This window comes from Caretta caretta, chromosome 12 (assembly GCF_965140235.1).
Source record: "Caretta caretta isolate rCarCar2 chromosome 12, rCarCar1.hap1, whole genome shotgun sequence".
In the NCBI taxonomy this organism is placed as follows: Eukaryota; Metazoa; Chordata; order Testudines; family Cheloniidae; genus Caretta; species Caretta caretta.
The window spans coordinates 19,254,154-19,281,532 of record NC_134217.1 but is presented as its reverse complement, the minus strand read 5'-3'; the positions used below and the strand labels follow the sequence as shown (position 1 = coordinate 19,281,532).

General features: G+C 41.1%; 2 protein-coding genes across 6 annotated transcripts in view; both read right to left on the bottom strand.

Moving 5' to 3' along the window:
• NETO2 (neuropilin and tolloid like 2) overlaps positions 1-6,518 on the bottom strand; it is a 50,253-nt gene extending 43,735 nt beyond the window's left edge. The window contains exon 1 of one of the 3 annotated variants that reach the window (XM_048870605.2): positions 5,432-6,518. In XM_048870605.2, coding sequence (XP_048726562.1) covers positions 5,432-5,465 — 34 coding nt within the window. In that variant the 5' untranslated portion in view covers positions 5,466-6,518. The remainder of the gene's footprint in view (positions 1-5,431) is intronic. The other 2 variants (XM_048870606.2, XM_048870604.2) reach the window with 2 other exon arrangements.
• Positions 6,519-12,383: 5,865 nt separating this feature from the next.
• Positions 12,384-27,379, bottom strand: part of ITFG1 (integrin alpha FG-GAP repeat containing 1) — a 219,357-nt gene continuing 204,361 nt past the window's right edge. For all 3 annotated transcript variants that reach the window (XM_048816944.2, XM_048816941.2, XM_075118373.1), the window contains 4 exons: positions 26,809-26,933; positions 25,045-25,127; positions 16,297-16,414; positions 12,384-13,729 (listed from right to left, as the gene is read on the bottom strand). In XM_048816944.2, coding sequence (XP_048672901.1) covers positions 13,670-13,729; positions 16,297-16,414; positions 25,045-25,127; positions 26,809-26,933 — 386 coding nt within the window. In that variant the 3' untranslated portion in view covers positions 12,384-13,669. The remainder of the gene's footprint in view (positions 13,730-16,296; positions 16,415-25,044; positions 25,128-26,808; positions 26,934-27,379) is intronic.

The following is a 27,379-nucleotide window of genomic DNA, read 5'->3' as shown; positions in this document are numbered from 1 at the left end:
CAGGGTGGTTTCCTTGCTGTTGATAGAGTTTACCTGCTCTCTGGCTATTGCTAGAAAGGACTTATTCCTGGGATTCCTAAAAATACTTCTGAAGAGTATGTGTTTGATTTACCATATAAAGCAGGAACAGAACAGATTAAATACCTGACATTTGGTACAAAGACTAACAGCGGCTTGGAGAAAGACATCTTTCTGTTCCCTCCTATTTGCATCCTCAGACTTTTTCCTTTACTATCAGTATAGTCAGTATATTTTTCAGGAGGGGGAATATGCCCAACACATTTCCAACAAAGTCCACATGAATAAATTTGTTTGGGAATTGCTGTTGCCTCACACCTTGTTTGAGAACACGAGTTTGTCTAAATGGAAAAACGAATGATTTTTCACAGTCCCTAACTCCTGCTCTCCATGAGCAGACAATGGTCCTGGTTCCTGGGTATTATCACAGGAAAAGGAGGGAATTTTTGTGATGAGCACTTATTAAAACATTGGTTTTAACAGTGCCACATATCAGAGCAGGGACACTTACACAGGGTCTGTCCTGTAAGAACCAGGAAATGGAGTGGAGTTTATACCTGGTCAAATAAATGGGGAAAACCTTCACAAAACACAGTTGCTTTTTTTTTGTTTGTTTAAAATTTCATTTTAAATTTTTATTTATTTTACCAGTTCCAATTAAGCTAGTCTTCAGATCTTAGGATATGAATAATTGCTGGTAATACATTGAGACAGGCCACTTACATGGTATTCTATCTAATTCTGCAGATACTTAGAGACAAGCAAATTGGTGGGAAGTTGTTCTGCATGGAGGAGTGTGGCAGCAAGCTTATTTATAAGGCTCCCATCCCCATAGTATTTAGGACACCATATATAAAAAGAGCATGTTTTGTTCCAAGAGGACACATGCAATTCAGGGTATGGTTATTTCCTTAAATTAGATTATTTTGTAAATAAGATTTTGCCATTTCAGGAACAATTATACAGTTTTCAGTAGTAATTGCTCCCAGAAAAGCACTCTTATCTTCCACTGCACTGAGCTACGCAATTGAGATAGGTGAATATCAGACAGATGGAATGAGAAGCTGCATATTTTAATCCTTCTGTAAAGTCTCTCTCCATAAAATAAATTGGGGAAAAGAGAAATAGAAAATCATGGCTTTTTCATTAGTTAAATGATGATTTTTATTACATATTTCAAAATCTCCCTTAGCATCAATACTAGATCATTCTCTGTTCTCATTACAATTGTGGGGGCATGGATCAGCATTCACATCGCACTCCCAGTCAGTTCCCACCTGGGCCAGGTTGGAAGTTAATAATCCCAACAGTGGACCAAATTCGGTTATGAATCCTGGTCACATGCCACCCGAGGCACGTTGTGCATATGCTAAGATGACTACAATTGTGCAACCGAGTCACACACTGAATTTCTATAAATATAAAGAAGTTCTCAATAGTTTTGCTGTAAGATTTTTAACCAGTGCCTGTGCAGTTTTAGGGAAATTAGTAAATCAAATAAACCTTTGATTAAGTTAAACTACTATAAGAGAGCAATACCCTTCATATACTTTTAAGCTTGTAAATGCATTAACAACAAGAATGAAAAATACCACCAAGCACATGTAGGCACAAATAAAGCTGCTTTTGGGGCCCAATCCTGTAATTAACCTCCTGCTTAACTCAATGGGACCTGCTTGGTACTCAGCATTTTTAAGCGTTGCTGCTGAGGTCATATGCAGTTCCCATTATTTAAGTTCAAAATAAAGTTTTGTAATTTCTTGACTGCCCTCATTCTGAAATTTCCTTCATTTAACTTCACTGGGCCCTTGTAGCTCTTACTTTGATTTATAATTGGACAAATAACAGTCTCTATATCTTTAAATATTATTTTCTCTACTTAACTTCAACTTTATTGGCTCATTGTAGCACCTTTTGAATCTGAAAACAGCAAGGTGGGATTACCAGCCTTAAAGTGGAATAAAGCATTAATCTCTGTTTATGGGTAATTAGGTATTAAAAATTATGCCAGAATGCAAATGATGGGCTGGGGAGAATGGCAGTGTTAATCACACCAATGTGATTTTAAGGTCCATGCTCTTGCAGCCTGCCAGAGATGGAAGTTAAATACTTGTGCATCTCTGGAAAACTGGGAATGCCAACTTTCAAGGGGTACAAATGTTTACTTCTAGCTCTGCTGTTTGAGAAATACCAGACCAGAAAAATCCCACTGATCCCTCTGGCTAGCACTGTTTTTTCCACACTATTCCAGGATTTAAAATTTACCAAGTACAATCATCAATTCATAATTTTATGTCAGTATTTATGTTTTTGGGGTTTTTTTTTTTTATTTGAAGGGGTTTGGGTTTTGTTTGTAGGGAGTGTGTGTGGTGGGGAGAGATGCATGGGCTGACCAAGGGAACAAAACCACCCTTAATCTGCTACATTTCAGGGAAAATAAGATGCACTAAAACTAAAAAGATAGATATATTTAGTTTCAGGTTCTAAAGGATGAAGGAATCATGACCTTAATTATAAAAAGAGGCCTATGTCTCCCCCCTGAGAAATTCAAAAGAGTTGTAATATGCTATTTTAGAGTTTCCTCCTGCACTTGACCAGCTATGTTCCACGTACTGCACGTCAATCAAAATGGCTAGACCAGAGCATTTGAAGATCTCATTGAGATACGGTGAGGTGAAAGCATGTCACTTTCTCAGGCTAGTGGAGTATATAGGTTCTCAGATAAAAATCCCATTGGGAATTGGAGTCTGGTTGTTCACACAGAAGTAGTGTGCATCACTAAGAAAACAGGTCAGCATTGGTTGGGCTCCACTTCAGCAAAGCCTGCAGTGGTCATAACCTTAGCACTATCCTGCTCCACCATTTCTTCCAATAAATATTGGCTGTCACTTGGTGGAGCAAGGTGGGAGCATATTAATAGACATAAGAATAATCTTCAGATCTTTTACTCAGTATTGTGTGTAAGTGGCATTAAAATCAGATTTGGGGGGTTATTTAAGTCACAGCCTGCATTACTGATAGTGAAGAAAGTCCATACAGTAAGCCCTGAGCAATCAGAATAAGATAAAAACTACAAACTGAATGATGGCCCTGATTCTTCCCTCAGATTTGCAATCCAAAATTTGTTTGATGGCTGACAGCAAAACACTTGTGTGTTTCACAATGCCAAGAACAGAAGAGCAAAATGTTCTGAAATGTTATAGAGAATGATTTGCCACTGAAATACCGTCAGATCTGATGGAAGATACTAGTAATTAATATATGTTCAAAGCAGGACTCTCCCTCAATTTCAACAGGAAGTTCTCTTAAAAACAAAAAAGATGGCAAGACAGCCCAGTATTCTCACCAATTCAAGTAAATATTTTGCAAACTTTTAAAATCCCTTACAACATGCAACTTAAAATAGTAAAGATTAATTTGAGAACTGCTCATAACAGTTCACTTTTAAAATTAAAACTATGTGCCTGTTTATAGGAACCTCATTTTTACTTTGTATTATTAGATGTAATAATCTGGCTATAGAAAGATTTCTTCTGGAGAGGACAGAAGACAGCACATGATGTCAAGTAATCAGAGGCAATTTCTGGAGTCAGGGATGAACAGTGTATTTAGAATTAAGAGCTCACTAACATTTCAACTCTGTGCAGTTTATATATTTAACTGAGCATATTCAAGTCACAGACACCAAATAAAAACTCTTACAAAAGAAACTGAAAAGGGTCTTAAGAAAATCTTATAACAATCTACTGGAGACTCTGTAGTGTTTATAGAAGATTGTAGACACACACACGTCTTAGGAGACAGTTTACACCCACACATACACAGGAAGCGCACCCACTCTACACATGCAGGATTAATTGCATTTGGGAGTATAATTCAAGAAGCCTTTATGCCAACTGTATTTTATGAACACAGTTGTCTTCGAGAGAATTTTAAAAAAGTCACTGAAACAAAGATTTTAGATTGAAGACACCCTCCTTTGCTGTCTAGCAACAGCAGAAGAATGTTAATGTAATAATTAAAGAAAATACATTACATTAAAGACAAAACAGGATATTTGCAATAAATATTTACCTAGATGTAGAGGTAAGTAAATGAGAAATAACTTAGTTTGCCAAAACAACTGTAGTGTAAGAAAAAGAACTGCATGTGATACGCATGTATTTTGGGTTTACAACAGACTTCTTTGCAACTTTCATATCATAGATCACTACACAAGAGATATTACTTTCCACCTGCAGTATCTGCCTTTGTGTTTTACCCTGTTTCAAGCAAGCAAACATTCCTAAACAGTATTTCCTAACAAAATGTTCTATCATTTAAACAAAGGATCAAAGGCTCCCGGATGGTTCAAATCAGCTATTGCTACAAAAGATACAGAATGCTGCAAATTATCTGTGAGGCAAAGTTAACTGTCAGGTCTGGCTTCATATAAAATAAACCTTCCTCCCCACTGTCGAGATACATAAGACATGCTATCACAGACACTGAGATGCTCAGATAAGGAGCCTGGTCCTAAACCTTTACCTCTGAACATGGAGGAGTAAAACTGAAGAGAAAGCCAAAATGAAGGTGGATCAGGAGGCAGACAGAACTGGGTAGTTTGGGACACTCTACTGATTGTGTGTTATTTTGCTAAAACCAGATCTTGCGCTAACAAGAGTGATAAATACCTGACCAGAGACACACAGCGTGTTGGAGTGTTAGCAAAACAGGAGTAGTTTAGTGGGAAAAGGAGGAATATGGAGGTCTTGATTTTCCTCAGATCCATACTATGCATTTCAGCAGTCACTGTTACCATAACCGTCCCTCTGGTCACCCCCACACCCACCCACTCAGCAGAATAAAGGCAGCCGGCATCTGGCAGGGCTTCTGGATGTGTCCATACATGGTCCCTTCCCCACCACTCCCTATCCTGTTCTCATATAGCCACATATTCAGAAGTGGTCACTCCTTTGAGGCCGTCCAAGCTCCGACCGCGGGGCCCGATTTTCAGAGCTGCTGAGCACACACAGCTGCCCCCAGCTTCAGCCGGAACTGCAGGCACTCAGCACCCTGAAGAGCCAGGCTCTGGTGTTTCCCGCCGGGCCCCCAACAGCAGCAAAAGCCACTGGGCTAGGGGTGCCCTGAATACTCAGCTCTCCGCCCACCTGGGCTCAGGACGAAGCCTCACCCGAGCTCGGAGAGCAGGTAGCTGGACAGGGGAGAACCAAACGCCCGGGCACCAACCAGCGTCCGGAGCAGGGTCTTGCTCTGGAGCGGCCGCCCAGACCCTGCTCCCGAAGAGGCGAGGAGGACTAGAGCGTGCGCAGCCGCCAGGCCCGGGGAGCCGAGGGAGAGGGCGCGGCCGTCCCGGGGGTTGGCGCAGGTGCCGCCGCCCGTCCCCACGCTCTTCCCGCCGCGGGGCTCCTACCTTCCAGCACCGAGCAGAGTTTGTCCAGGGCCATCTTCTCTCCCGCGCGGGGCGGGGGCGGCACGTCTCTGCCGCTCCTGGCCCAGGACCGAGCGCCGGGGTGGCAGCGAGTCAGAGGCGAGGCATAGCCACGTCCGCGCGGAGCCAGGGGCGCCGGAGCGCAGCAGCGGGGGAGCTGCCCGGTGTAGCTAGGCGGGTTCAGGTCTCCGCCCTGGCCATGGCCGGTGCCCCGGGATCAGGAGAGCCGCCCCGCTGGCAGCGAGCTCAGCCAAACCCCTCCGAGCCTGGAGCCTTCGCTGACGCCGCGCTCAGTCCCATCCAGCGGGGGGTGGGTGGAGGCTGCTGCCGCCGCCGCACAGAGTGCCGGGGCGCGCTGCTCCCCCCGGGGTTGGCAGCTCGGCGGCTCCCGGTTCAGCTGCAGCCGCTCACTGAAGCTCATTTAAGGGGGGGGGGGGGGGTGTTTGTCGGAATGAGCCGCTTGTACGCATGTTCCCTCCCCCTTCCCCCGCCAGCAGGGCCGCTCCCCTCGGAACCCGCCCGGGCAGGGGGCGCCCCACTCAGGGCTAGCGGGAGGAAGGCAGCGGGTGCGAGGGGCGGGAACGGAGAGCTGTGAGGAGGACGAGGGGAGGCTCCCGGCGGGCACGTCCCAGCCCTGGGGCGAGGGGAGGCTCCCGGCGGGCACGTCCCAGCCCCGGGGGGCGCACAGGTGCCGGCAGCCCTGCCCCGCTCCCAGGGATTTCCTCCTCTCTGGGGAGGGCCGTGTGGAGCACGGGCGGTGAGGGGGAGAAGGTGCTGGGCCCGCCGGGGCAGGTCCCCGCCGCTGGGGAGCCCGCGGTGAGGCAGGAGCCCGCTTCCTCCCTCCTTCCCCCCCCCAGTTGGCCGGAGTCCCTGCCAAGCGAAGGGCGGTGTCCGTTCAGGGTGGAGCAGGAGCAGGTCCCCGGCGCCCGGTAGCTGCAGAAAAGCAGCGTCAGCAGTTCGGGGAGGCAGCGTGGGGCCGGCGCGGTGCCTCACCCCGCTCCATTGTGCCGCCTGCAGCGTCGGGGCCGGGAAGAGCCCCGCGCACGCTGCTGCCTGGCGGGGAGTGACGGCTAAAATAGAGCGATGATTTTACATGGAGTTAATAAAAAGGCGCACTTAGCTGGCTGCCTGGCCCCGGCTCCCCGCTCTCGGGCTAGCTGGCGGGGGGGAAGCTGTCAGGGAAGGGGGGAGAAGAATCTCCTCAGGCAGCGAGGGAGGCAGTGGGCTGGAAGGCACTTTCGTCGAAGCAGGGACATGATTATGGCTCTCAGCTGAGCGAGGAAACCGCGGGTCGTAGAATCAAAGCCTGGCCAGCAGAGAGACCTGCCCTGTGTCTACAAACTCGGCTTGGTTGAGTGAGCGCAATGGACGTGTTCGGCCGTTTCAGGCTTGTGGTGCTGAGCTTTTTTAAACAAATGATGGAGACATGAAATGGCACGTAGCGTGTTTCCTCTCCAGCCACTCACGGCTCGGAGGATGGGCACAGCTGTGAGGGGTTAGATTAGTAACGGGCTGTAAGTACTCTTCATATGCGCGCAAGTGCTTTCTCAGGTGAGCAGCTGGGCGGCACATGTAAATTCATTTAGTCGTTTTCCGTCTTCTTCAAATGTCACAAGTGAAATACATTAATTGGGGGTGTCTCCGCCTAGTTCACAGTGGACGTTTGCCTTCGTTCCAAAAGTACCCCACTGTTTGGTGTGCTTGACAACCATTTGTTCAGGAACCGCAAGTAGTGGAATAACAGGACTCTGTCAGGTCATAGATATGTGGAGAACTTTGCCTCAAAAGAGTTGCTAGTTACTGCAAGTTTTCTTTTGTTTTTATGAGCATAACATATCCTCCCCTTGGCTGTTAGATTCTCCCTTTAGAGGCTTCCCACTATTGCTGCTTGTCCCTGCAAATTTGCTACTATATTTTGTGCCATATCAGACTACAGGTGATATGTCTATCATGTTTAAAATTAGCATCTGGTCCCGTTTAGTCAAAACAAAAATAGCATTATCAGTTTCTAGAGACTGTTTGGTTCAATATTTGCATTTTTTTCCCAAGGACAACCCATACAGTAGTGTATTGTGTTGCAGTTCTAAACTTCAAAGTAGTCAAGAGCACCCTACTCTTGGTCCCTTCCTGCATTTCACCTGTCAGTGTTCCAGTACCTTATGCAGCAATTTGGAACTGACTTCAGAGCTAATAAATCTAGCAAACTGCCTGTAAATTAGATGGACACTTGCAACGGTTGTATTTTACATATATTTTGTACATATGTAGTAGTAGGATTTAAAATTATATAAAATACAAACATAAAATCCTAGTACTACTACATATATTCACTAGACACACAGAGAAACATTATAGATTTAATCTTAGAATGTTTTTGTTTTTTTCTAATGTTTCAGTTAATTTAATGGTTCATTAGGTCAGCAGCCCATTATAAAAGGTCAGAGCCTTCCTTTAGCTTATTGGATATGTTTCAATATGTTTTAGTCTACCTGATGCCGTCAGTTATAGCTAGTAGGGCTGGAACAGTCACTGAGTGGCAGACCAGTCACCAATAACACAGAAGTGCTTACAAAGTAGTGGCAGTGCAATAGGTGGCACTCTTCCCTCTGATCAGTATTGCTCCCCTGTCCAGCACAGAGGTGAGGGTCACTGTATTACTGGAGGGGCCATCTGATGAGACTTAAAACTATAATCCTTACGGTTTCTGGTCATTAAAGATTCCATATCAATGTATAGGAATAGGGTTGTTAAACTTGGTGCACTGACCAAATTTCAGATCACATCCTTATATTTTGCTTACTCAAAATTTCCTTTCAGAGTGGTAGCCCTGTTAGTCTGTATCAGCAACAAGAACGAGGAGTACTTGTGGCATCTTAGAGACTAACAAGTGGGTTTTAGCCCACGAAAGCTCATGCTCAAATAAATTTGTTAGTCTCTAAGGTGCCGCAAGTGCTCCTTGTTCTTTTTTCAAAATTTCCTTGCAATTTCAGAGTGATATATTAATTGCAGTACATGATAAGCAGTGGTACCAATCAGATGGGTTGGGGAGAATGCTCCCCCTGCAAATTTTTTCAACTTGCTCAAAGTTCCATAAGTGGCAGAGCCAAAGGGGCCATACCCCAACCACTTTAAAGCAATGGCTTCATACTAGTTCAGTACAGCTGTTGCTGGAGAGGTTGGGAGTGTTGCTCCCGCTATGTGGTCATAACACCACTGAAATTTGACTTGGCTGTCTCTCCATCCAGACAGAGAGGTGGCTGGCAAATTTCAGTGAATGGCATTGCGACTTGGTGCGACGGGGTCACAATGCAACTCTAATTTGGCCGGCCACCTCTCTGTCCAAACAGAGGGGCAGCTGGGCCAAACAGTGTTGCGAGCTGGTGCACAGGTAGTCTGTTTCTTTAGGGTGGAGAGCGTGCAGGGGAGTCTGTTGAGAACTTGTCTCTTAGTGGTACCAGTACCAGCCCATGGACTGTGTGGATAAGAGAGAGGGGAGACTCTCCCTCTGAGGAGACCAGAGGAGCCTGCAAGAGGAGGGAGGGATGAGTAGGGATCAGAATGGGGTCCCTGATGGGAGGGGGGCTGGGAACGGAATTCTCCCCCTTCCAACAAATATCTGAATTGGCACCACTGGTCAAAATTGGTGTGCCGATTTTTCTATTAATTATTTAATTGCTGTTCCATTTCAGCAGTGGGTGAACTGATTCCTACATATCCATCTTATGCACATATTTTATAGAGTGGTAGTGTGAGACTCAGTTCTACAGTGTAAAGACACTGTAAAAATGGCCCCTTCTTATTCAGCAGATCTGCTCTCTGCACGTCAGCTGACTTAGTGACAAAAAGTATTCACCCTGTTAACCTTGCAAAATTCACACTGCTACAAGAAAATATGGATTCTATTCCTGTTTGTGCATTAACAATATTTTTATGCAATTTACAACCCCAGGTCTAAAAATGACTATCCCATTGACCAGGTGTAAGTGAGCCAGAATTTTGTGGGATTGCATTGATGTAACTTCAGCAATGGGTTGCAGAGATATAACTGAAAGCAAAATTTGGCTTGCAGCATCTTTATTACTGGTGATGATGCACAAAAAGTAAAGAAACCATCTTGATTCTCAATCTCAGGTTGAGTTTGCACTTAGGAAAACATCTATTTATTTGTCAGCTGTCCTGCAACAGCTAGTGATGAGAAAAAACACAACAAAGATCCCATGCTTTAATTAGCCAAACCTAGAACTGTGAAGCACAGACTCTACTGTGGCCATCTCAATGCAAACCTGAACTTGTTTTTGGCACTACAGTGATGGATACTATAGGAATATTTAAACTAGACAGAGTAAACTTGATCTAGAAGTGAGAGACAAACATGCCCCCCCCATGATGCCAGTTCATAGTATTATTACAGCATAAGCATACTTTAGTAGTGAATTTGTTGAACTTCTCATTCTATGATTAAAGGTGCTATAAATGTGCAATGTACTACAGCTAAATTCTGCAAACACTATTGAAGTTAGTGGGACTACTCATGTTTGTGAAGTTAAGCAGAAGCATTTGCAGGATCAGACTAATGGCACAGTTGTAGCAGCTGCTGAGCTATAATAAAACGCTGTCTTGCTTTTGCATTAAAACTGATTTTGTGCCGCCTCTCTTCCAAACGCCCCTACCCTAAAATTGCCAGAAGTCCTCTTTCAAATTTGCTTTGAGTTCTGCTTTGTTTTTGTTGTAATAGTGTTTGAAATAATGTTAGAGGCATGCTGAGTAGCATATGGGTGCCTGTTTATTTTATAAATCACCAATAGTCTATAGCCAGTGGATAATTTTGGACCACATTTGAAGTGCTTAGGATATTCTGTGTTTTATGCTAGGCACATACAAAAATAGGTGTTAATCATAGAGAGTTGGAGAGGAGTTGGGAACTTGTTTAGTGATGCAGAACTATTTTATTGTTTGGGCTTGTCTGACAGACTATAAATGGCTTGTATGAAAATTCTTAGTGAGATACAGCCCCCAAATATGAGATGTTAGAGGCCCTTGTGTTTTCCATCTGCTATCATAATGTAAACATATTTAATGTCATGTTGAAAAAGTTATTCAGTGTAGAGTTAGGAACATCACAATTTAACCAACTTCCTAAGTCTCACAGAGGCCTCCGGCAATCCTTAGAAAGTTTGCCAGACAGTTGGCCAAGTTGCAGTGCCCCCACATGCATACTCTGTCACGTAAAGCTTTACGGGATCATTGCTTCTTGCCTGCATACACATAGCCAGAACAGTACCTGAGAACAAACATTGAGACTTCAGGACAGGTTTATCTCATTAGCGACTTATTTTCCATTTTACATTGGTTGAGTGAGTCCATCCTTCTTTATGGTTAAATGTCATCCACAGAAAAATAAATACTTTTCCAGGTTTGAAGGCAATCATTCCCCTCTCCTCAGTAGAATTTAATGTGTCACTGATTACATGTGCCTTAGGCCCAGAATGAGCCCAGCTCCTCCTCGGCCCAGCTCATAAAATGTGGGCAATAATGTAGAACCAAAGGTTAGTGTATGGGATCATGTATACTTGGCATCATAATTTTTTAAAATAATGGTTTAAAGAGATCTACAGGTATTTATAAATCCATGTATAAAACTAATCAGTGGTTAATATTTTTAAAGTGACACATGAAAATTGTATTCCAGCATCTTCTCCAAATTTATAGCCCCAATAAGAAAAAAATGTTGTAGAGAAGAATGGAGGATGGCAGTGGTACAGTCAGCAAACCACTGTAGTGGCTTTTCCCAATTTAAGATGTCTTGTAGCTGTAGATCTCTTTATCCAAAAATAACACCACCTAAAGGGAAAATGGAGCAGCAGGCGCAATTAGTTGTTGGGGAGAAATTAACTGTTGCATTCTGGGAGATGAGAACAATGAAGACTCATATTTATTTCAGCAACCATTTGTCAGCTGGCTAGTTGACTGTTTGTCAGCTGGCTAGTTGACGGTTTCTGCATAGGTGAGATTTCACATTGAAGAAGCCTCCAGCTAGCATTGTTCACCACGGTTGAGTATTGTGGATGTGTTCTGAAAGTTTATATAGTTAGAACAAGTTCTCACCACCCAATTACTGTGAAGAGCACTTGGAAATACACAGTCTAATTACAGTCACATCCTTGATCTTACTGTTAGTGATGGCAATCTTGCTGAAAATTTTTGTTTTTGACACCTGCAGTATGGAAAGCCTAAGTAAGGTAATAAACATCTTATTGTAACTTAATGTTTAACAATAAAACAGTATTTAATACTGATGATATGTAATGCTTAGAATGTATTGTTCATTATCATTATAGGGAAAGCTGTGTGTTGCAACTAGAATCTGTTGCATAATAAAGCTTTTATTAGAAAAGCTTCTAGTCTGTTTACAAATAAAACTTTAAAAACAATCTGAGTATAAACTGATGCAATGTTGGATTATTGAGTGTGCAAAATATCCTGAAACAAAATCTAAGAGAGGCATAGAACTGACTCATTCAACTCATTGAGATGTTCGTTAAGAAACTGACCAGTACACATGGGATATGTCAGATTACCTTATATATACACATACACAAGAAGCTGGTACCAGTGAAAGCTTCACAGATTGGTAGAAGTATATCATGGATGGTTCTCCTCCTCTTGTATGAGAGCTCATTTTTAAGTGTCATGACAGTTACAGAAATAAATTATTCTAACCATGATTTACGATGGACATAATCGGTTTAGTTTACTAGCCCTGTTTTCCTCTACTAACAGCTCAATGTTGACAGGAGAATATAGTATCAGAGGTTAATGGGTGACAACAGATTATGGGGCAGTGACCACTCATACAGTGAAACAGACCAACAAGGCTATAATATAAAGATAGCACCAACGATAATATTTGTTTGCACTTAAGCAACTAACATGCTTGATTTAATAAACATTTATTATGAATGCACGTTAACAGATTTAAATACACAGTGAATCATGTAAATGCAAACCATTTTAAGAACAAAGGAAAACTGTATTACATAAAACAAAAGCATGATTGTTTTCAGGGAACATGTATTACCATTGCTGCAGTCTAATCTGGATGATGGAAAGCTGTCAACATTTTGAATATACAGAACTGAGCTTCTCTTCAGACATAATCAGCACTCTCTTCCTACAGAATTTGGGGACAGTAGCATAACATGCCCTCAAGTAAGAAGTTTACATCAAGGACTTGATATGAACCATAGAATACCTCAGCCCTTAATCATGAATGGCCTTTGGGGTGGAAACAGGCAGGCCAAACATAGGACTCCACCCCAGTCTCCCTTACAGGTTTTTCTATAAGCTTCCCCCCAAGAAAATCAAATTCCATTCATAATCTTGATGGCTATTTGCTTTCATAATTAAATTTAAGTATAGTCACATTGATACACATCAATACTCAAGCAAAATTCTTCTGATCACATCCATTCTAGGAAGGCATAATTTTTACATATTTTGGATTATGATAATTAATTTCTGTATAAACTTAGGTTTTATTTATTTTTTAAAATTTGAATGCTTCATGCCTAGAACTAATATACATCAACAGTACAGATGTCCAATGATTAGTTATTTGGCTATTAGCTTTGTAGATTTAATTTAGTCATTCAGTAAATAAATTCTCATCTAACTATTGCATGTAAGGATTAAAACAAAGGAAAAAAGATCTAGACACTTTAGATCAAGCACCCCAAGAGTACAGTTATAGTAACTGATGTAAAATGTCTCATCTGATAATCTGCATTAGGTTCATTTACAGACATATAATTTATATTGCAGAAATGACAAGACCAATTCCAGTGGCACTAAAGGATTCTTCTCAGTGAAATGCTAACTTTATTTACACATTACTTCTTTTCCGTCAAATGTTGTACTGGAACAAGTGGCAGTATGTAAACATTGGAACAAATGCAAAAAGATCCCTTACTAAGAAAAATAAATTGACAGTGTTGTTAAATAAAGGCCAATAACTGCCAGTATATACAAATTGTTTACTGAAAGCTCATATTGAGACATTCAGGTATGATTTTAGTGCTTTTCAAATAAATACCAAATAATGCAACATGTACAAATAACACACTAACAATACCCCAGCTCCCCCAATCTCCTTTACAAGTTGGAATTTCGTATTTTGATTAAGCAAATGAATAGCAGCTCCTTCATAGATCTTAAGGCATGTTACATAGCATCAAAATGGAACCGATGGGCTTCTTGTCGTTTCTCTCGGTCATCTGCTTTCTGAAAAATAAACCATAACACTTTATAGAATACAAGAAACAGCATAGCACATACCTTGCATTCTAATAGAAAATTAGTTGTCAACTGCCACAGAATGGCTATTTTTTCAACTCTGTCATTCAACAGAAGACAAAAAGCTAACTGCCTCAACAATTAATACTTAATAGGTGTCAGTTTATAATAGCAATAATCTGTTCAAAATTGGCTGCTGCCGTTAATGATGAGATGTTTTAGTATTAATGACCCAATGCTTTGGGTTATTCTAATGAACGTTTTTTTCAATAATTATTGCTTAAGTGGTTAAATGAAAAATGCTTTGAAGTGCGCTTTTATGTCATCTGCCTTGTAAAAGATGATAAATATTATTAGGAATGGTGAATTGGCTCTGAAGCAACCACACGTGGTCCCAGCTCTTGTAATTTAATAACTAGATTATTTTAAAATTACTGTTAAGAGAACCAAAATTGAAAAATTTGACAAAAGGGACAGTAAGACTGTAGCAATTCAACCAATAATAGCATTAAGAACTGCAGAAGAAAAATTGGGGCTCCACTTTGTTTGTGGGCATATGCATGTGTATAAACAGTGAACAACTGGGAAGGTAAATACATTTCTTTCCTTATTTGAGTGCTGTACATGTAGATCTGTCAAAACAACAGTGTTACTGACATGTGTGTGTTTATGGATAAATAAGGAGAGTATTCAGCTTGTACCTATATCTGTATGGTCTCTAGTTACATGTAGTAATTTTCCATGTATTTTATTTCCTCTCTCCAGTCCAGAATATTTTACCTATGTATTTCTTTCCAGGGTTTACTAATGTTGGATTAACTTTATTGGGAACTGAGATTAGCCTTATGTGACAAATAAACTGTTTGTCTGCAGCTACAGAGTCCTAACAACATTTCTAACATATACACGAGCAAGCAATGAATCGCTCTTTCAATTTATCTGACTTGCAAAATTCTTCCTGCTTGCTACTTGAGGCTAATACTTTTATTTTTAAGAGTGAGGAAAATATTGTTGGTTTCTCACCATCATGACATAGGCATGTGCCTGAGCTGGTAACCTTTCACAACAATTTTACTAGGTATCTATGCTATATCTCTCTCTACATTTCTATAACGAAAACTAGGTTGTGGGAAACATGGTATCACCTGCTCTGGCTCCATTCCAAAGATTTCGTTGTCACAGACCACACAAGTGTACAATTGGGCATCCTACTGGATTGTGTTCTACTAGATTTTGCTGTTTTAGTCTTCTGTGACAGGCTTACAGTTCTCAGTGTAGTTAAAGCATCCCCCCCCTTTAAAAACAATTTCCATTCAGTTGTGTTCTCTCTTTCTTTCATGCATTCTGAAAGTGTTAAAGACGATTTCTGAATTGACAATAATAATACTGATAGTTAAGTTTTAAAGTGCTGTCTATGTAAACTGATTAACCATCACATTATTCCTATGTGGTATCATGATCACTATATAGATGGGGAAACCAAATCAGAGCGTCTGAGTGATTTGCTCACACAGCAGGGCAAAGGGAGGCTGAGAATGCAGGAGTTCCGGGATCCTTGCTCATCTGACACCTATCTGAATGTTTAACTGGCCTTTTAGTTCACAAACACTGCCAGGCATACCAAGTCAAAAATGCAGTAATTTTATTTGACAGCTGTAATTACGGTATGCTAGGTAGCAGCACTTATTGGCTATCCTGCCAGTTGAATATTATTGTGCACTGAGAGTGGTTAAGAAAAATGGGACCACTTTTCTTTTGTGACATGAAAGAACCCTCTCAAAATGCTTCTTCAAATCAATGAATTTCTATACACTGTAGTGTATTTCAGCTATATACAACAAAACAGCCAGTATGTCCATGATAAAATCACACACACTGTCTTAAATGTTAATGTTAGTACACTCAGTGAGGACACAAAATGACAAGGGATGTTTCCCTTCTCTCTGAATTACCAGCAGAACTAAAGAAGTGTAAGCTGGGGATTTACATGTAGTTTTATTTCCAGACTCATTCCTTTAAATTCTGATCAAAGGCTGAGAGTGCAAGATATTCATCCTGGATATGAACTAGGGTGACCAGGTGCCCCATTTTATAGGGACAGTCCTGGTATTCTGGCCTTTGTCTTATATAGGCACCTTTTACCCCCCCACCCCTGTCCTGATTTTTCACACTTGCTGTCTGGTCACCTGAATATGAACGGAACATTTTCCATTTAGTTATGAATTATGGTTTTCCCTGAACTATCAGCACTTACCTGTTACTGCCAAATTTCCATTTTTATGACTCAGAATTAAAACTAAATAACAAATATCTGTTTCTAAGGTTTCAATAAGTCCTAAATTTTCCTAATTTTGTGAACAATAATAAAGTCTGACACCTTTCAGGAATGAGAGGATTATTATAGATTGATGAATTTAGTGAATACCCCCCAAAACTTTTCAAACTGAAAAACACTGTTCAAAACAACACAGCTTAGGGCATATATTAAAATATTAGGAAGTTTAAAGTACAGTAAAGATACATGTAGAAAATCATTTCCACTTAATTAAGCTTACCTTTTCTTGCCAGTGCAATATGCCAATTATTGCTAAGATAAAAACACAGACTCCAATTAGGGCTATAGCTGTGAGCAGCACAATGTTACTTGGGGTCAGGTACAGCTTGGCACTCCAGCTACACAGAAGAGGAGAAGCAAAGGAAACCTCAGTCACTCTTCATTAGGAGAAAGAGTAGATTCAATAGAGATTATGTTTACAAAAATATAAAGGTAGTACGGTGACCCACGACTTGGTCTTCAAAAGCCAGGGGCTTTACTGAAAGACCTCCCCTAATAATGTTTACTTACAAATATAGGGTTTAATATCATTGCCATTTCCAACTAATGCCATCTCTAAGCTTAGTTTCTATTGAACTACTCACAGAAGTGCTATGGTTAGCCTCAGGGACTGACTCTTTCATTTAGGCACTCCTTAATGTGGCACTTCTTTTGCAGTGGGCATGGAAGGGAGCAAAATAAAATGCACAGGATAAGCCTCCAAAAAAGCCGTGCCTGAGACTTAGGTGAAGGGAAAAGAGCAGGGAAACAGTCCACCTGGCATGCTGCCTCTTCTGCCAAGAAAGCCCCTTTGCTGCAACACGGCACTGCAGGGGACTTGGGGAGCAGTCATTGTACATTTCCATCAGTCATCTGCATATCTACACTGTTCAGAAATTAATGCTGCATTAAGTTCCTCTCTGTGCCTACGTAAGTATCAGAACCCACTGTACAGGCATGGCAAGGACAGCCAATGACAGCTGTGCTTCCAGGGAAAAAGAGAGGCCAGGCAGCATCATGGAGGGTCATCACACTGTAGAGTAGTACTTCATTTCCTTGTAGATAATGAAGTGGGGGTTCCATAGGGTACGGATGCCTTGCTTCCTGTCTCCTCCACAAAATCCTGCATTTGGAGGGGAAATTTATAAAGAAGTCTGCCTGACAAACTTTGTGGAGTTTCCTGAGTGCTCTTGGTTTTACTCCATCAGGGAACAATGTGACTTTAAATCAGGTTACAACAGGGCATTTCTATGAGATACAGAAATAGCAACAATTTCAGTATTTGTGACAAACATTTTTGCACATCCCATACTAGTAGAGTGTATTAAGAGACAAAGTTACTTAGTCTTTCTAATCTGTTTTATTCCACTTTTTTGTACTTGGGTATTCATAACAATTGATTTTAAATCATGTAGTAAGTACCTTATGCACAGTACACTACGGACTATGAAACTAGAAAGATTTTTCACATCAGAATAATTTTTCACATTGATAATAAAGGTGTTTAGGATCCAGAAAGCTTACTCCTGAGCTGTAGCACATTTCTGTGCCATTAAAGACTACGTCCAAAAATATAGTTTTATTGGTTTCATATCCATCAGATGTGCCAGTGTGATATGGTGTTTTATGAAAACCAACCCTACTGATCATAGGGAGTTAATAAACAAGATGTCAGTAAAAAGAAAAGGAGTACTTGTGGCACCTTAGAGACTAACCAATTTATTTGAGCATGAGCTTTCGTGAGCTACAGCTCACTTCATCGGATGCATACCGTGGAAACTGCAGCAGATATTATATACACACAGAGATCATGAAACAATACCTCCTCCCACCCCACTGTCCTGCTGGTAATAGCTTATCTAAAGTGATCATCAAGTTGGGCCATTTCCAAATGGCCCACCTTGATTATCATGCACATTGTGAAGAGAGTTGTCACTTTGGATGGGCTATTACCAGCAGGAGAGTGAGTTTGTGTGTAGGAGGGTGGAGGGTGAGAAAACCTGGATTTGTGCTGGAAATGGCCCAACTTGATGATCACTTTAGATAAGCTATTACCAGCAGGACAGTGGGGTGGGAGGAGGTATTGTTTCATGATCTCTGTGTGTATATAATATCTGTGGCAGTTTCCACGGTATGCATCTGATGAAGTGAGCTGTAGCTCACGAAAGCTCATGCTCAAGTAAATTGGTTAGTCTCTAAGGTGCCACAAGTACTCCTTTTCTTTTTGCGAATACAGACTAACACGGCTGTTACTCTGAAACCTGTCAAGATGTCAGTACAGTCAGATAAGGCTGTAAGATAACTATAGCCAATCAAATGTCATCTCATTCTTTCCTTAAGTACAAATTGTTTGATATTGATTTTACTTAAGTATTTCAGCAAAATTAGCTGCAAGTGCCTCATTTGTGGTGATGGGATATAATGTTTTCAACCTGCAAACATAAAAATGTTAGCGTTTTAGAGAGCTGACATATTAGGCATAATCTACAGAATTTCTGTAAAAACAGATGGATTCACAAGAAACTGCATCCCTCCCTATCCTGCAGCTCTCCAGCACCTTCCCCTTAGGGGGCAATTTATCAGCCTCCCTGATGCCCTTTTCTGACTTTGTCTATGGGAGGAGTGATCTGGGCTTGCGATGTAAAGTCCACGTCTGCAGTATGGTTAGCTTAAGTAGTTCATTTCCTGCATGTCCAAATATTAACACAAAACCCTCTGAGCCGTAGGTCCCTACATCCAAAAATCTCAAGGCACTTCACAGCCATTTATTTAGCCTCATACCTTTTTTACCTATAAACTGAGGCACAGATTTGTTAAGTTTTTGTAACTTTAACTACTACTTGGATCTTTAAAAATATTTAAGTTATTCTGAAGAAAGATAAATTCAAGCCCATCACAAGTTTGTCATATTTTCAAATAGGAATAATCCACCTTTAAAGCTCACATCATTTTAAACATTCAGCTCAAACTTTGTGACCAAATAAGACATTGCCATTCAGGCCTCGCCTTCCACTCTCTGCTTCAAACTCCAGTGGCAAAATCTTCTAACGTATGTATTACTGCTTACCTCTTATTATATATGCTTAAAAGTACAGCATTTTTTGTTTCTTTTAAATATTACATGATTGTTGCATGTAGTAGTTCAGTGCATATCTTATTTTTTTAAGTGACTCGCTCAAAGGCAGAAATTAAATATAGACTCCTTTTTGGATTAAATCAAAATTTATTGACCAATGAGGTCAGTCTCTGTAGTCAATAAACCTTGAAATAGACTGAAAAATGAAACCAATGTGTATTTTATTTCTAAATAAATTTGCAGAAAACATTCCTTCAGAAACACAAGGGGGGCAAATAAAAGTGCCCAAGAGGTTGGTTGTAGCTGAAAGTGGTACAACAGAATTTATAAAAATATCAATGGCAGTGAGACTGTATAGAAACTTAATTATTGCTAATTTGAAGAACAGTACCCTTGCATTACTTGCAAAGTATGCTTTGTCAATGAGATTTTATTTTTAAACAGGATTCCTAATATGTTTACAATTTTTGTATTTGGAGATGTGCGCATGTATTGTTGGCATGGGTGACTAAGTGCTGGCCATGGCCCCAGTTCAGCAAAGTACTTAAGAATGTGTCAAATTTTAAGCATGTCAATACATTAATACATTTTAAAGTTGGAAGAGACTATCGTCATCATCTAATCCGACTTCATGCACAACATAGTTCATAGAATTTCACCCAGTAATTCCTGCATCAATTTCTGTTTGCACTAGTGTGTAATAATCTTTTAGAAAAATATCTAAGTGTACTGCAAGGCAGGCTGTCTTTCTCAAGAGAGATGGTCTGTCTCACTGAGAAGTTAGGGGCTTTATGTAGAAATCACTGGGGAAATTCTATCACCTGCGTTATACAGGCTGTAACGGCCCCTTCTGGCTTTAAAATCTATGAATCCTTCCAGACCTTCTACTACAGGACTACCCACATGCTTAAACTTAGACAAATGCTTAAATACCTTGCCAAACTGGGGTCTATTTGCATAAACTGCTCAATATGCTCCCATTTGGAGTATTAAAATAAGCACTTGTGTAAGTCTACTTAGAGAGATGAATTGAGTTGCCCAGAGTCACCAGCAGGGCAATGCCAGAGCTGGTAATGAAACTCAGCTATTCTGAGTCCCAGCCCAGTGAGCTATTAGGTCCCACTGAATTGAGTCAAGCAGCAAGTAATTTACCTGACTTCTTATTCTGGCACCATTTGTAGGCTAGCCAGTAAGAATCAACCAATTTTAAAATAGCTTCTAACGCAGCTTATAAAATGAAGGAGATAGCCAAACAGATCATAGTGTTATCCTTGAGGAAATCCCATGGTCCAGTTACACATTTTTGTAAAAAAAGGGCAAAAGTGTCTTTTATATACTTTATATAATAGACTGTCCACTCAATTAAAAATTTAAGTCAGTCAATCTGCTAATATACAATGAATATTTGGTATCCTACAGATAATATTATATTGCATAGAAGTACAGATAGAAAGAAAAATGGATCTTTTAATACGTGAAGTACACATAGGCCTAATGCCACCCACTCCATCCAAACACCCAGAACTCAGGAGAGGTTCAGATCCAGAGCTGGACATATTGCTCATGCCTATCTCAGATTTGAACTCTTGGGGTGAGGAGACTTCCATCTATTTTTAATGATAGCAATGGAGCACATGGAAGGCCAAATTTCCAAAACAGGGTACGACTGGCGGACCTACCCAAGACGTGCACACACCCACTGTGGTTTAAAAAAAAAGGTACAACCATGGGTATAAACAAGCAAATGTAGTAATCGTGTAGCTAGACTCTAAGGTCCTGCACCTGCAGTGGGCCTGTTTGTGGTGCACATGTGGGGTTTTACAAGTGCACAGATTTAACTTTGAAGCCTTATGAGGATGATTATGTATCAGTCAGCACTGTTCTATATTTCACTGCTGATCAATGCAGCTACTCTGGAAATGAGGGTGACTCCTGAGTAGTAACCTTTCCCCCTGGGATTTGACCCATCTGTTCTCAACCCATTGTGCTTAGCACTGAAATTTTGGCCCTTGATGTTTGGTCTTTGTTCACCCAGTCTTAAAAATGTTTTGGCTTTAAGAGACAGGGAAGGGAACTTTTATTATGAAGAAGGATTAGGGAGAAGAGTCTGATGACAAGGGTCAAATTTGTCAGAAAAGGGGGATGTTTAAGCTCCACTCAATTGCAGAATAGTTGGATGTTTCACCTAAATTGATCATCAGTGAAATAGTAAAGTGTAAACTATAAATCTTCATTAGGATTCAAAGTTAAAACCCCATTGAGATGAATTAAGCAGTTCTCTCTAAAGTGATACTGTTCAGTTTGACTGGCTGCAGACTTGAGAGAACAGACCATTTTGTCCTGATAATTTGTATATTTGAAGAGAATAGAGGATTCATTCCTTAGGCAATTTCTTCCTATTTTATTATATTACTGGAGGAAAGAATCAATTCTGTCAATAGAAGAATGGATTAATATCCTTAATGCCTGTTTATCATTGGAAAAGGCTATTCAGAGAGAATGACGATTCACTGGGACTTTTGAGAAAATGTGGAAGTACTGCTTGGGGATTTAAGGAATCTGAAAAGGATTTAAATACAAATTAGGATTGCATCCCGTATACTTCTCTAGGCTGTAGAAATAATTTTTTTTTAAAGGGGTTTCTTTCCTGTTTAGGAATATCAGATGTGTAAAGTCTGGTCTTCCCTTATTTTTGTAGAGGACATCCTTGATGTGTCACAGCAGCTGCACTGTGTGCACTCCCATCTTAACTGAAAGCAAAAGTACAGAGGGATGCGCTTGAATCTGTATGTTTGACTCCATAATAAACACTTCCTTTCACCAAAATGTTAGTCACTGAAGTTATATAAGAAAGTTTTAAACAGCCTGATTAAAATCATCTTCCTCTCAACTGCTCATCTTCTCTCTTGACACATGATATCATTTCACTCGTTTTTCCCATCATCAAAACCTCCAGTCATGGGGTGTGACTGGAGCTCAAGAAGACATTCCCAAGCTGTCTTTAATTTAGCTATCTCGGATCCTGGAGCTGTTAAGTCCACACAGAATCCTGGTTAATTACTTGTAGGGCTAGTCTGCACATGCTGGTGCAGCTACAGTACTTTGGGACATCAGGTAGCTAGATTACAGCTAGCTCAGGTATGTCACCTTGAGCTGCAATCATGCTATTTAAATGAAATCTGGATATAATCTTAGGAAATGTCTATGTGTAGTGAAAGTTTTGAATATGTATATTTCTCCTGTTTTCACATAATCTCCAATATTGAGTTCCACCTATTGTCAGTCTACAGTGTCCATATCTGCATGTGTTTCCTCTATGAGAAAACTAAACCCAATAATTTGAAAGCAAGAGGATTTAGAGAGATTTCTGTACGTGGGAATCTTTAAAATACATAAGGCTAGAATGTTAAATCTTATTCACCTGACTGATGTTATTCTTGTGCTTAATCACTAACGCAACATAGTTTATATAAAAGGGATGTCACATCTCATCTCTTCTCATATTTGATTCTACAGTAAAGTTATAATGCTGAAATTGTGATATAAGAATAATTTCATTATATATAAAATTGACTTCACTGCAAGATCAAGCAGAAGAGAAAGCAAGAATGTGACTAATCAAGTCTTTATTATGAGTAGGGGTCTACCAAATTCGCAGCCGTGAAAATCACATCACAGAATGTGAAATCTGGTCTCTGGCTGCCCGGCTCTGAAGGCAGAGTGGAGAACAGCTGTTGCTGGCCGGGTACCCAGCTCTGAAGGCAGTGCTGTGGCCAGCAGTAGCAGAGAAATAAGGGTGGCATGATATGGCCACCAGCAGCTGCTGCTCTCCGCTCTTCAATACCTCTGCTGCTGCTGGCGGCATTGCTGTCTGCAGAGCTGGGCGCCTGGGCAGCAGCTGCAGGTTTCCCGCCGCTTAGCTTCAGGCAGCGCCACTGTCAGCAGCAGCAGTGGAGAAGTAAGGATGGCAATACCACAACCCCCTAATAGGCTTGCAACCCCTTTTTGGGTCAGGGCCCCAGTCTGAGAAACGCTGTGGAGAAATCACACATTTTTCATGGGTTGGTCACAGTATAAATAGCAAATTTTCGCGGATGTGTTACCCATCTGCGAAATGTGCTATTTATGTCGTGACCAATCTGGGAAAAATGTGTGATTTCTCCGTGATTTAAGTAGACCCCTAATTATGACAGATATATTCAATAACAGCAAAAGTAGCACAGAAAAGTGCTGGCCAAGTTCAGGTTTTTGGTATAAATGTTTTTATTCTAAATTGATTTCAATATGAAAGTCCTCCTTCAAGGAACCCTCTGACCCTTAGCTACAGGAAAATACATGTATCCATGGCAACACACACCATGTGTTGAAGGACTGAATAGAACCTTTGTATCTAACTGGACACACTGAATGTATATCTGATGAAACCAAAAAAAGCCTATTTTCCCCATGACAATGCTTGCTACTTGGTCAAAAAGAAAGTTGGCAGGTATGTTTTCATTTATTGGAAAATACTTAATGGATGCTCACTGTAAATATATAAAACATTTATGCAAATACCTGTATGTTCAATAATTTAAAGAGAAAATACCAATATTACTATAGTGTGAAATGCGCAATGTATTTTAAATTTGACTGTCATGATCCACAAAAGGAAATAAAGCTATATGCTTATTTACAAGAATCTCTCATACAGATGAGGGAATACGTACACATATTCCACATAAACATGTACACATATTCTCTCTCCATCTGCCTACTCCCCGACAATTTAGCAATGGTCACAAATGAACACATCTATAATATACCAAGTATGACACACTGACAATATCCTGTAATAACCTGAACAAACTTTATGGAATTAAGATAAAGTTTATTGAATTAAGTTAAACCTGACTGAATTAGCGTCAATACTTTGGGGTACATTGTATAAAAAATGCAATTGTGTGTTATTGTGGCATTGTATGTACCTTCTCTAGTAGGGAAAGGGGGATGCTAATGTACTTCCTCCGTTATCAACCCTTTGAAGCCACCCACCTGGAGAGGTTTGCACATACTCGTTCAAACTGGAATCTCCAGGGACCAGACAAAGCAATGGTTTTTGGACAAACAGCCTGGTTTTAAATTGGCTCAGGGTCTTCTACCTGATACAGCAAATGGACAGGATCCCTGGTCCATGGAGGGCTCCGATCCTTTGGGGAGGGTTGGAAGGACAGGGCCTCCTGAGGGCTCATGAGACTGAGTGCTTGTTCTGAGCTGAAGCTGTGATGAACTTGTAACCAAAGGAATCCCCCTTATGTGGGGTTTGAAGGACAGCTCCTGTAAGAATCCATGTTAGGATAGGGGTGAACTCTGGTAAGCTTATTAGCACGCATATAGGTTCTTTTATTGTTTTCACTGTGGAATGTTTTTTACCTTAAGAATGAAGTAGGCTTGCACAGGAAGTGTTGTGTTGTGCTTTATAACTGTAGCAATTACACCTCTCAGTCTCTGCAGAGAAAGCAGGCAGACATACCTGGGCAGCCTATCTCTGCTGGGATTGACACAGTGAGGACAGGGAATGGTGCAGTCTGGAAATAGCATGGTCAGAAGGGAGGGAGAAACGTGTCTCCACCCAAGAGAGGTGACAGCTGGAGTGTCTGGAAACTAGAGTGGCTGCCCTTGATGGACAATAAAGGGGGAACACAGCTGCAGTTGCCCTGAAGGGACACACCAAGTTCTGAATATGCTAATCTGCTCTTCAGATGATCAAATGTAACTAGCTGCACATGAAAAGAAAAGACCTTTTCTGTTAGAATTTTTATTAAACCTTTTCTATTATCATTCCACCATCATTCATTCATAGTCCATGACACACAATTACAGTTCTGCATCCATAGTATCATTTTCAAAATCTACTTCAAACGATTATATTACCTTCGAGGAACGTTGTGTGGATATGGAATGACTATAAGTTGGGAGTTCGGGATGATAGCTGTCCATTCCTGTTTTCTTATGGACTGAAAGAAGGAATGAAGGTATATGCACTTCTTACAAACTAATACAAATTTTAAATATTCTGAACTTTTCTGATTAATGTTATACAAGAAAAAACAAAAAGCTCAAACAGTTAATTTTCCAGGAGACAGGAAAAAAATAGTGATAATTCTCTAACATTAATATAAAGATTTTTTTATCCTAAAAGATCCCAAGCAATTTACAAACTGAATAAAAATGATACACAAGGATCACTTCATCCACCACTGAAATACCACAATCTCTGAGGTGAACCATGGCAGTGTTTAAAAAGTGCACATTAGCACTTCAGTTTAGAGCAGGAAGTGAAGAATAAGCAGGGGTGAAAGTAAGTCTAGGGACTTACCGGTATGGGGCTGGGCTGGGGCCGGCTGTGGCCCCTGGAAGGGGCGGGGCTGGGGGAGGTCAGAGCCAGCTCCGGCCCACCCTATACCGGCAAGTGCTTCCTTCCCCCTCCCCAGGGTAACAGCGGCAGCCAGGGGCTCTAGAAGCGGTTTAAAGGGTCCTGGGCAGTAGCAACAGCCGGAACTCTGGGCCCTTTAAATCGACCCCGTCGCCGCTTCGCTAGGGCTCCGGCAGCAGGGCTCCGGGGATGGGGCTCCGGCTGCCACTACCGCACCGGCCCTTTAAATCGTCCCTGGAGCCTGCTGGAGTCCTGGGGAAGCGACGGCGGCGGGGCTCTGGGGACGATTTAAAGGGCCCAGGGCTTGGCCACCGCTACCGCCCCAGGCCCTTTAAATCGCCGCCCCAGCCCCACCGCTGCTACCCCAGGGCTCTGGCAGTGGGGCTCTGGCAGCAATTTAAAGGGCCAGGGGCTCCAGCCACTGCTGGGAGCTGCAGGCCCTTTAAATTGCGCCTGGGGAAGTCGATCCACCCTGGTACGGCGCACCGGCTCTTGCCGGTATGCCATACCGGGGCATACCAGCTTACTTTCACCTCTGAGAATATTATATCCAACTGATTCAGTAGGGAAATTTTATATAGGCAGAATTTAATTATCCAAATGTAGTCAGGACACTGGAGTAAACAGTCCTATTTTTAAAAATAGCATTGTGAGACCTTTCATCACCACAAGTTGTCAGGATCGTGGTTTCACATTTCATCAGCAGGAAGGTTCCTCCAGCAGAACCGTTCCCCTTGCACCATGCTGGTAAAGAGTACAATACCAATTCAGAGGGAAGCAGGTGATTCAACAGGTGACAGACATTGTTTTCCTGCCCTACCCTGGAATTCTTGAGTGTTTCCCAGCCAAGTACTGAGTCATGTGGGCCTCATCCACCTGGGGAGATCTGATGGGATTACAATATAAATTAGTGTGGTTGCTGGCATAATAATTGGATTCTTAGAGCAAACTGAAATGTTATTAATATAAACCAGCTCTATTTTTCTATGCAAACAGCACACAAACGCGTACTTCTCTGTTTTTCTCATGAGTGATATTTTTGTTTTATTGTTTACTTCAGAGGCTAATGAGTTAAACTATACGCTGGAGAAAATGGACACACAGTAATCTTCAGCAAACCGTTTTCAATACCCATGAAAAATGTTTCTTTATAATTCTGAGTTCTGAAAGAGAGCAGTCCTAAGAACAGCACCCCCCCAAAACTTCATTGGGCAAGGAAAATACCAGAAAAAATAGTTCACCCATGATAAATCTCAACTTACCTTTTCTCCTAAAGGACGAGGAATGCCAACATATAAGTGATCAAGGAAATTAGCACTGCGTCCCAAACCTAGCACACTGTAAGGCAACTGGAGAGCGAAATGAGCTGACTGGCTAAGTTGTCCAGCTAGAATTTAATTTAAAAAAAAAAGGTGTAGTGAATCTACTGCTTAAGACTTTCATCACAATAACATATTTTGACTGCAGTAATAATAATGTTTTAAAAATTATAAGTAAACAATACAATTATCTGTTCTTAAGTGACAGATCCTGCATTTCCAAATAATCTGTGGGCATTCAACATGAAGAATAAACTTATTCCACTAACAATTTCAGAACTAGCCACCAAATGTATACTGTAGACCAAATCTTCCTCTGATTTAAACCTGAGTTACATTAATTGCAAGCCAGGGCAGAAATTGGCTCCATTGGTAATAGATAATTATAAACAACTGAACACAAAGAACCGTTTTCCATTAACTGAAATCATGAAAAAGATACACATTTTTCTTAGCTAGCTTTAGATTCATTAACAACATATGATCTCCAGATATATTACTTACTGCATTTCAG